The 10,597-nt window shown below is 45.0% G+C and overlaps 1 protein-coding gene across 1 annotated transcript in view; it reads left to right on the top strand.

Moving 5' to 3' along the window:
- Positions 1–5,160: 5,160 nt before the first annotated feature.
- The window catches only part of CBL (Cbl proto-oncogene), a 48,536-nt gene continuing 43,099 nt past the window's right edge, over positions 5,161–10,597 (top strand). The window contains exon 1 of the mRNA XM_070765479.1: positions 5,161–5,532. Within this exon, the coding sequence (XP_070621580.1) occupies positions 5,386–5,532 (147 nt within the window). The 5' untranslated portion in view covers positions 5,161–5,385. The remainder of the gene's footprint in view (positions 5,533–10,597) is intronic.

Genomic DNA, 10,597 nt, shown 5'->3' with positions numbered 1-10,597 from the left:
AGCTTAGCAAAAGACATCTCGAGATTCAAAACCAGGAAGCGAGGCAAGTGCTTGTGACCTCTCCAACTCTTCTGTTGAGAAAGGGGATCGTAACACTGGTGGAAAAAGAAAGACGTTGTACAACTGCTCCCCCACACAGCCAACTTCACGTTTCTGTTGCTGTTGCTGCCCTCTGGGAGGAGGTTTTGAAGTATTTCTAGCAGGACTTCCCAATTCTGTAACCGCTTTGTTCCCTGGGTCAACCGCCTGATAAACTCGCCAGGTTCAATTTTTTCTTGCCATGGACATACACAGGGTGCGTTCGAAAAGTAATGCAATTATTTTTTGAAAAAGTAATTTATTGAACAGATTTGCACAAGCAATTGAAATTCTTCAAAGTACTGTCCTTGGGCCTCTACACATTTTTTTCCAGTGACTCTGCCGTGACCGGTACGTGCCCTGGAAGGCGTCTTCGGGGACCTCTCGCAAGGTCTTCATCACGGCTGATTGGATCTCTTCAATGGACGAAAAACGGGTTCATTTCAGGGCTGGGAACAAAAAGAAGTCGGCTGGGTGACGTCAGGACTATAGGGAGGGTGGGCCAGCGTTGGCACCTGGTGTTTGGCCAGGAACCCGCGGACTCATAGCACGTTGTGGCAAGACGCGTTGTCGTGATGGAGTTGCCATATAGCGGAGATGTCTTTTCTCGTCCCGATGACCCTTTCTCGGAGTCTTTCCAGCACATCCACGTAGTAGGCAGCGTTAAGTGTCTGTCCTTGAGGAACAAACTCCTTATGGACCACTCCTTTACTGTCGAAAAAGACAATGAGCATTGTTTTCACTTTTGATTTGCTCATTCTTCCCTTTTTGGGGCTTGGGGGACTGGTCGGTGTGCCCGTCAGAGCTTTGCCGTTTTGTTTCTGGGTCGTATACAAAAACCCAGGTTTCATCACCAGTGATGACGTTGTCCAAATAATCAGGTTCAATTTCTATACGTTGCAAAAGTTCGTTTGAAATTTCCATTCCATTTTTTTCATGACACGGTCGGCACGCAGAAGTTTACAATAACTGATGTCCTGCCGCTTCCACAGCTTGAGACTCCAAGTGCTTCGGTCCCACTCCAACCAATAGGAGCGGCGCGGGAAATTCAATTGCATTACTTTTGGGACGCACCCTGTATCCATCCAAACTAGACTGTTGTCGCTTCTCTCTCTCATATAATATACTACGTGGATACATAATTTTGTATATATGTGTGTATGTATTTATTTTGTCATGTTTATATAGTGTATATTGGAGGTGGAGCAGTACAGAAAAAGACCTCCTGGTCCATCTAGTCTGCCCTTATACTATTTCCTGTATTTTATCTTACAATGGATATATGTTTATCCCAGGCATGTTTAAATTCAGTTACTGTGGATTTACCAACCACGTCTGCTGGACGTTTGTTCCAAGGATCTACTACTCTTTCAGTAAAATAATTTTTTCTCACGTTACTTTTGATCTTTCCCCCAATTAACTTCAGATTGTGCCCCCTTGTTCTTGTGTTCACTTTCCTATTAAAAACACTTCCCCCCTGAACCTTATTTAACTATTTAACATATTTAAATGTTTCGATCATGTCCCCCCTTTTCCTTCTGTCCTCCAGACTATACAGATTGAGTTCATGGAGTCTTTCCTGATACGTTTTATGCTTAAGACCTTCCGCCATTCTTGTAGCCCGTCTTTGGACCCGTTCAATTTTGTCAATCTCTTTTTGTAGGTGAGCTCTCCAGAACTGGACACAGTACTGTATTATTCCAAATGGGGTCTCACCAGCGCTCTATATAAGGGGATCACAATCTCCCTCTTCCTGCTTGTTATACCTCTAGCTATGCAGCCAAGCATCCTACTTGCTTTCCTTACTGCCCGACCACACTGCTCACCCATTTTTAGACTGTCAGAAATCACTACCCCTAAATCCTTCTCTTCTGAAGTTTTTGCTAGGCCACGCCCCCATGGTCACACCCACCAAGCAACCAGATAGACCAGTGTTTCCCAACCTTGGCTACTTGAAGATATTTGGACTTCAACTCCCAGAATTCTCCAGCCAGCAAATGCTGGCTGGGGAATTCTGGGAGTTGAAGTCCAGACTTCTTCAAGTGGCCAAGGTTGGGAAACACTGAGATAGACAACTGGTTGCTAAAGGTTTTGAATCCCACCCCTGCCCCGGTTTTCTTCTCTTGGATCACTTCCTCTTTCCTCGGAAAGGCAGCCAGTGAAGATATTTCATCAGTCCAAAATCTCCCCCAAGGCTTCATTTCTCTTTTTGCTGCTTTACTTCTGTTTTTTTTAAAAATTCACTTCCATATTTTCCTTGCATTTTTCTGTTCTCTTGTCTCTAGATTAATTTTTCTGGTTTTTTTAGATTTAACTCTTAACTTTAATTAATCGGATTTCGATGTACATTGTCTTTTTTATAAGTTGTAAGACGCCGCCAGTCCTCGGACAGGGGCGGCATATAAATTTGATTAATAGAGCCGGGGTGGCGCAGCAGGTAGAGTGCTGTACTGCAGGCCACTGAAGCTGACTGTAGATCTGAAGGTCAGCGGTTCAACTCTCATCACCGGCTCAAGGTTGACTCAGCCTTCCATCCTTCCGAGGTGGGTCAAATGAGGACCCGGACTGTGGGAGCAATAGGCTGGCTCTGTTTTTAAAAAGTGCTATTGCTAACATATTGTAAGCCGCCGTGAGTCTAAGGAGAAGGGCAGCATAAAAATTGAATGAATGAATGAATGAATAATATAAGAAATAAATGGCTAATCTAGTGAAGAGAAGGACCAGGTGAGAGATGATAGCAGTCTTCCAATATTTGAAGGGCTGCCACAGAGAGGAGGGGGTCAGGCTGTTTTCCAAGGCAACTGAAGGCCAGACAAGGAATAATGGATGGAAATTGATCAAGGAGAGAATCAACTTGGGAATAAGGAGAAATTTTGTAACAATGAGAACGATCAACCTAGGGAACAGAAGTTGCCTTCAGAGGTTTATTTATTTATTTATTTATTGGATTTGTATGCTGCCCCTCTCTGGAGCTTCATCCCTGGAGGCCTTCAAGAAGAGACTGGACTGCCATCGGTCAGAAATAATAATAATAATAATAATAATAATAATAATAATAATAATAATAAATGAGCATGCAAAACTACTGTGGGACTTCTGACTTCCGACTGACCGAATTCTGAAGCATAACACACCAGACATTGTGATCGTGGAGAAAAAGAAAGTATGGATCATCGACATCGCAATCCCAGGAGACAGCAGAATTGAGGAGAAGCAGCGAGAGAAATTAGTGAAATATGAACATCTAAAAATCGAGCTGCAACGACTGTGGCATAAGCCAGTGAAAGTGGTCCCAGTGGTACTTGGCACTCTGGGTGCAGGGCCAAAGGATCTCAGCAGACATTTGAAAACCATCGGAATTGACAAAATCTCCATCTGTCAATTGCAAAAGGCTGCTTTACTGGGATCAGCAAACATAATTTGCTGCTACATCACGCAGTCCTAGGTGCTTGGGAAGCGCCCGGCTGGGGATGAAATATGAAATCCAGCATAGTGATCTCGTTTGCTGTGTTGTATTGACATAATAATAATAATAATAATAATAATAATAATAATAATAATAATGATTTTTTAAGATTTGTATGCCGCCCCCCTCCGCAGACTCGGGGCGGCTCACAGCAGTGATAAAACAGTATACAACAACAAATCTAATACTATGTCTAAAATAGCAATTTTACATTAAAACCCTGAAAAAAAACCCCCTTATATAAAAACATACACACAAACATTCCATACATAAAACTAAATAGGCAAGGGGAGATGTCTCAGTTCCCCCATGCCTGACGTCAGAAGTGAGTTTTAAGACGTATACGAAAGGCAAGGAGGGTGGGGACAGTCCTGATGTGCAGGGGGAGCTGGTTCCAGAGGGTTGGGGCCGCCACAGAGAAGGCTCTTCCCATGGGTCCCGCCAGCCGACATTGTTTAGTCGACGGGAAGGCCAACTCTGTGGGACTTAACCGGCCACTGGGATTCGTGCGGCAGAAGGCGGTCTCATCATCATCATCATCATCATCATCATCATATTTTTTTAGATTTTTATGCTGCCCCTCTCCGAAGACTCCAAAGAAATGGTGCAGGGTCGCCTGCTTGGATGGGGGTTGGACTAGATCAGTGTTTCCCAACCTTGGCAACTTGAAGAGATCTGGACTTCAACTCCCAGAATTCCCCAGCCAGCATTCGCTGGCTGGGGAATTCTGGGAGTTGAAGTCCAGATCTCTTCAAGTTGCCAAGGTTGGGAAACACTGGACTAGATGACCTCCAAGGTTCCTTCCAGCTCTGTTATTATGTTCTTAGTCTGATTTTAGAAAGGAAAACCAAATCACATCCATTTCCTCAGTCCTTGGCTGTGCCTTCCTGTTACCAGCTGGTTCAGAGTTAAAACCCAAGAAGTAATTTGATTTTTGCCGTTATAAATTTTTAACAGACCGGCAGGGTTGCTCAATCCTGCAGTCTCTGTTATGGAAGCCTGGCTGCCCCACTTCATCATGGCATCGCCAGCCTCTTTTCCCAGCACTGCGCATGCCTCCGCGCCCACTCTCAAGGCGCAGGCGCACTCGGCTCCGTGGTGCACCAAAGGCATTTAAAGACACACGGCGAGGCGTGGCTATGTTAATCCGACGCCGGGTGGGCGTGGACTGAGCGAACATTGATGTTCTTGTCTTGCCTGGAATGGAAGCGCCAGCTTCTCGGGTGTCCTTCGAAAAGGAAATAAACGGCCAGCATAATCGGACCGAGATCATTTAAAGCCCGGCTTCTTCGCGTTAGCGAGTCAGCGGCAAATTTACGTGAATAGAAAGAGAAAAGTAGTAAACTCCGCCCCCTACCTTTCATGGACCAATCACAAAATAGATTTTTGTAAGGGGGAAGGCCTTCTCGAAACCTTGGACCAATCAGAACCGCCGGAGGAGGGCGGGCGTTGTGGGCGGCCAATGGCAGCGAGCCGCCCCTCAAGGAGGCTCACGCAGCGCCCGCTTTGCTTTCCTCTCCTTCGCGGCCGCTCCCCCCTTCCGTCCTCCTCTCCGTCCGCCCAGCCAATCAGGAGGCTCCGCCCGGAGAGGCTCGCGCCGGCGCGCATGCGCCGCAGCCTTTCCTGCCCTTCCTTTCCCCCTCCCCCCTCCCTCCCTCCCCACTTCCCTTTTCTTCGTCAGTCGGGCGCGTCCCCGGCGCTCGTGGAGCCGCTTCTCCTCAGCCGGGGCTCTCCGCGGCCCTCAGGACCGGGCAAGGAGCCGCTCCGACGCGGCCCGAGCTCCCTCAGCCCGCTCCAGGGGCGCGGCAGGGGTGTCGCTGCGGCCGCCTCACTTCGTTCCCATGGCGGCCCCTCTGAAGAAGGGCCCCGGGGGCCTCATCGGCCTCATGAAGGACGCCTTCCAGCCCCACCACCACCACCTCGGCCCCCACCAGCCCTGCACCGTCGACAAGAAGATGGTCGAGAAGTGCTGGAAGCTGATGGACAAGGTGAGGGGGGAAGGGGGAAAAGGGGAGGGGGGACAAAGTGAGGGGGGGACAAGGGAGGGGGTGGGGGACAAGGGGAGGGCTCCCCCTCCCTTCCTCACCACCATCACCCCCCTCGGGTCCTGGCTGGTGAGGGCCCAAGAATGGGGTGGGGAAGAGGGCAGGTTTCGGGGGGGGGGGCTTCTGAGGGGGGGGCAAGCAACCGGAGAAAGGGTCTTCATCGCCTCATTTCCCCGACCCCAATGGCAGTAGGGAATTCTTGCAAAGGGAAGCGACCTCGTGGGGTGGGGTGGCTGGGGGCATCGCTGGGGTTTTGGAGACTCCTGTATGGTGGATAAAGATAGATAACTGTTATTGTCATTTTTTTTACTGCCCTGCCCCCATTGAAAATGAAATCCTATTACTTGCTCTCATATAATATCGGTAATATATCCACCCAAGCATTTACATAACACACATGTACACATGTTATATATATAAATATATCGGTACCATACATACACAGAGACACAAACACACACATATATAGAATAGAATAGAATTTCTTATTGGCCAAGTGTGATTGGACACACAAGGAATTTGTCTTGCTGCACATGCTCTCAGAGTACATAAAAGAAAAAGATACATTTGTCAAGAATCATATGGTAGGGAATTGCAAGATAATATAATAATAGCGATCCATTGCAAAAAGCACCTTTGCTTGGAGTAATAGCAATAATATTTAGACTTATATACTGCTTCACAGTGCTTTATAGCCCTCTCTAAGACGTTTACAGAGTCAGCATATCGCCCGCAACAATCTGGGTCCTCATTTTACCACCTCGCAAGGATGGAAGGCTGAGTCAACCTTGAGCCTGGTGAAATGCGCTCTGCCAAATTGCAGGCAGCCGGCGGTCAGCAGAAGGAGCCTGCAGTTCTGCACTCTAACTGCTGCACCACTGTGGCTCTTACAGCTTATTTGTTCTTTATGTTGTAGGCCGCCTTGAGTCTCAGGAGAAGGGCAGCCTAGAGATCGAAATAATAAATAAATAAATAACCTGCCACCATACCTCAAATGACAATATTTACCTATGCTGGGTCCTTGGAAAGGACTCATAGGTGGATAAAAAAGGCCAAATTCAGGCTGAACATCTGGCTGACTGTGCGCCTGACTGTCTCTGTCAGTCAGTTCCAAAAGGCAGCTTGACTGAGAACTGCTTCCATCATGCAGTGATACCTTTTGACACCGTAAAACATCTACCTGGGACTATGCGGGGCCCTTGGCAAGGACTCCTAAGTGAATAGAAAGGGCCAAATCGAGTCTGTACTGGCTGTGTAGCCGATTTCTCTTAATAAGCAAAAGAAAGCAAATGTAGTACCAAAGTGATAGGTGCCTTGGGTGCAAACTCCAAACATCTGGAGCGCCACTTGAACACAATTGGCATTGACACAATCCCCATCCATCAATTGCAAAAGGCAGCTTGACTTGGAACAGCTGACATCCTGCAACCGTATCTCTAAAGCCATCTACCTCTCCCAGGTCCTTGGGAGAGACTAGATAAGTAGACCAAAATTCCAGATCCAGTCTAAACATCTGGTTGACTATGTGACAGAGCATCATTGTAATAAAAGACTTATTAGGAAGGGCCATGAGATTCCATCTAGGCATACAAGGGTCAGGTCTGCAGGCTGGGCTGGTAAGAAATGGAGCCGTGGGAGGCTCTTTGGGACCCGAAGACTCCTGAGGTATAGATATTTTTCTATATAGAGAGGTAACGAGGAGAAAGTATAGCATAGGAAAAAAAGTAAGATAGGGTAGATTTATTTTATTTATTTATTTATTTATTGGATTTGTATGCCGCCCCTCTCCAGAGACTCGGGCGGCTAACAGCAACAATAAAACAGTGTACAATAGTAATTCAATACTAAAAATGATTAAAAACCCATTAATATAAAAACCAAACATACATACAGTGTTCCCTCGATTTTCGCTAGGGATGCGTTCCGAGACCGCCCGCGAAAGTCGAATTTCCACGAAGTAGAGATGCGGAAGTAAATACATTATTTTTGGCTATGAACAGTATCCCAAGCCTTCCCTTAACACTTTAAACTCCTAAATTTACAATTTCCCATTCCCTTAGGAACCATTTAGATTATTACTCACCATTTTTATTTATTAAAGTTTATTTAAAAATGTTTTTTAAAGGCAAAGATGAAAGTTTGGCAATGAAAAAAACCGTAAAGTATTTTTTAATTAATATTTTTGAAAGACCGTGGTATAGACATTCCGCAAAGTTCGAACCCGCGAAAATCGAGGGAACACTGTACATACATACCATGCATAGAATTGTAAAGGCCTAGGGGGAAAGAGGATCTCAATTCCCCCATGCCTGACGACAGAGGTGGGTTTTAAGTAGCTTACGAAAGGCAAGGAGGGTGGGGGCAATTCTAATCTTTGGGGGGAGTTGGTTCCAGAGGGCCGGGGCCACCACAGAGAAGACTCTTCCCCTGGGTCCCGCCAAGCGACATTCTTTAGTTGACGGGACCCGGAGAAGACCCACTCTGTGGGACCTAACTGGTCGCTGGGATTCGTGCAGCAGAAGGCGGTCCCCAAGCAGATTGCTGGCTGGCTGGGATGTCATAGTATTCGTGTTTCAGTATGAACCTAAACTGAAGTGTTCCTGGGAGTGGGAGTGAGATTGATACCAAAACTCTCAGTCTGCACTGGTTATTTTGCAACTGCCGCTAATCGCAAACAAGTTCCTGTCCCGAGGAGTTGATCCTAATTTAGAAGGCGAGGGGAGGAAGTGAGGAAGAGCAGGAGGAACATGCAATCAATGCAGGCAAGAAAGCAAGTTACATTCTTCTTTATTCTTTGGCTGAATGCGAATATCCCGAGGAGAAGGCTGTCTTATCTGGAAAGAAGGAAATAGTTGTAGGTCGGGTTCTGGGAAGTTGCGATATTGGGGAACTGGAAATTTGGCTTCCTATCAAGCTCTGGATGCCATGAATGGTTTGTTAAAAATCTGCATTAAAGGACTTGGACTAATGATGTGGCCTTGAACCTTGTTTATCAAATTTATAAGCCACCCTAACTAACATAGTTCCCTCTAAGCTGAGCAGTGAGCAATGGCTCACTTAAAAATCATCCTCAACTCAGAGTTTTCCAAACCTGCCCAGAAGCCGAGAGGGAAAGAGTGAGAGGGAAGGAGAGAGAGAGGAACAGAGGAAGAGAGAGAAACAGATAGAAAAAAGAGAGGAAGGAAAAGAGAAAGAAAAAGAATGGGAGTAAGGAAGAGAGAAAGACAATCAAAATCTAGTTTGAAACTAGCTCAACTATTTAAGTGGCATTTTGATATTGATAGAGTTGCCCTATTATGAGCTCACTGTTATAGACACACAGTACAGTATTTTATTTTGAAATTCTCTCAGGCAAAACAGGGTGGGTTTTTTATTTGTTTGTTTGTTTGTTTATTATTTTTGTGTCGCCCAGTCCCGAAGGGACTGCCGCTCAGACACTATACTTTTCCGCCCACCCCCCAAAAAAATTAGAGGGAACACTGCACCCTAATCAAATAGGCTGATTTGTTGCCAAGACTTTTTTCACTTGTATTGAAGTTCCCAGATTGCCGGGATGAATGTTTCAGCTGTAGGTTTTGGAAGGTAGGGACTTTCTTTAGAGTGGCAAATATTGAGGGAAAATGCATGTTTCGATGTTTATGGATATGGCGTTTGCACATCTGTTTCTTTATATTGTTTTATATGGTTTTAAACATTTGAGCTAAGACGTGCTGTTGGTCTTGCTTGTGGATCAAATGTTCCTGGGTGGAGAATCTGCCTCTTCAGAAATTCTGTTTTAACACAACACTGGTACAGTTTGCGTGCTCACTAGATGGATAGGAGGAAGAATCAGTTCTACCCATAGCCGGCTGCCCAATATGTTTTAACCAGATAACGTGCATGGAACTTTTTTTCTGTTTTATGTAATGCGCAACTATTAAGCTTATAGTAGTTTGATGCATCATCAGGTCTTGGGCTGTAATAGATTTTTGGTTCATTCATGAACCTAATGTGTTTCATTATTATTATTATTATTATTATTTATTATTTATTGGATTTGTATGCCGCCCCTCTCCGCAGACTTGGGGCGCCTAACAACAATAATAAAACAGTATATAATAGTAATCCAATACTAAAAACAGTTAAAAACCCATTATTATAGAAACCAATCATACATACAGACATACCATGCAAAAAATTGTAAAGGCCTAGGGGGAAAGAGTATCTCAATTCCCCCATGCCTGGCAGCAGAGGTGGGTTTTAAGCAGCTTACGAAAGGCAAGGAGGGGGGGCAATTCTAATCTTTGGGGGGAGTTGGTTCCAGAGGGCCAGGGCCACCACAGAGAAGGCTCTTCCCCTGGGTCCCGCCAAGCTATTAAAGCTATAGCTAATATACTAATATAGCTGATGTGTAACCATTGAAATGAGAATATTAAAAATAAGAAGAGGCCACCTAAATACCGTATTTGAGGAATTGTGTCCAGCAAAATGAGAAAGTTTTCCAAGGATAGAAGATGTTACCGTCACATTATAAGTGAACCCTTTCTGAATTTAGGCAAGCTTTTAAGCAATGAGTTTAAGTGTCTTTACAACATTATGCTGGATAGTTTGGTTTCTAAACAATGAGTGGAAGTGGAGGGGCCAGAAGTGCATTTAAAAAAATAAAACAATCAAGGACTTAATTAGTAAATAATTAGCTAGTCCAGTAGCTAATAACCTATTTCATATGCATGTGCTGAAGCAAGAATGCTGCAGAAGGTGAAGTATGGTAGGTCTGTTGAAGGGAACTCACCAGTTCATGTGATTTGAAATATTTTCTTTTTGCTGTTTCCTCTTTTTCCTTTCTTTAAAACATTGAACAACAACTTAGGTGTTTATGCTTAGCTCATTGCCTGACTGTAAGATAGTAATCTTTTTTCAAACTGGGAAAGTCTTCAAGAAGGCACACTTTTCACAGAATCTCACAATTTTCGATGCAAAATATTTCCATTTTAAAATGTAAGGCTGCCAGCAATCAGTATCTTTTTGG

This window comes from Erythrolamprus reginae, chromosome 12, assembly GCF_031021105.1.
Source record: "Erythrolamprus reginae isolate rEryReg1 chromosome 12, rEryReg1.hap1, whole genome shotgun sequence".
In the NCBI taxonomy this organism is placed as follows: Eukaryota; Metazoa; Chordata; class Lepidosauria; order Squamata; family Dipsadidae; genus Erythrolamprus; species Erythrolamprus reginae.
Note: the sequence above shows the minus strand (reverse complement) of the source record. Positions and strands in the feature narration are given on the sequence as shown.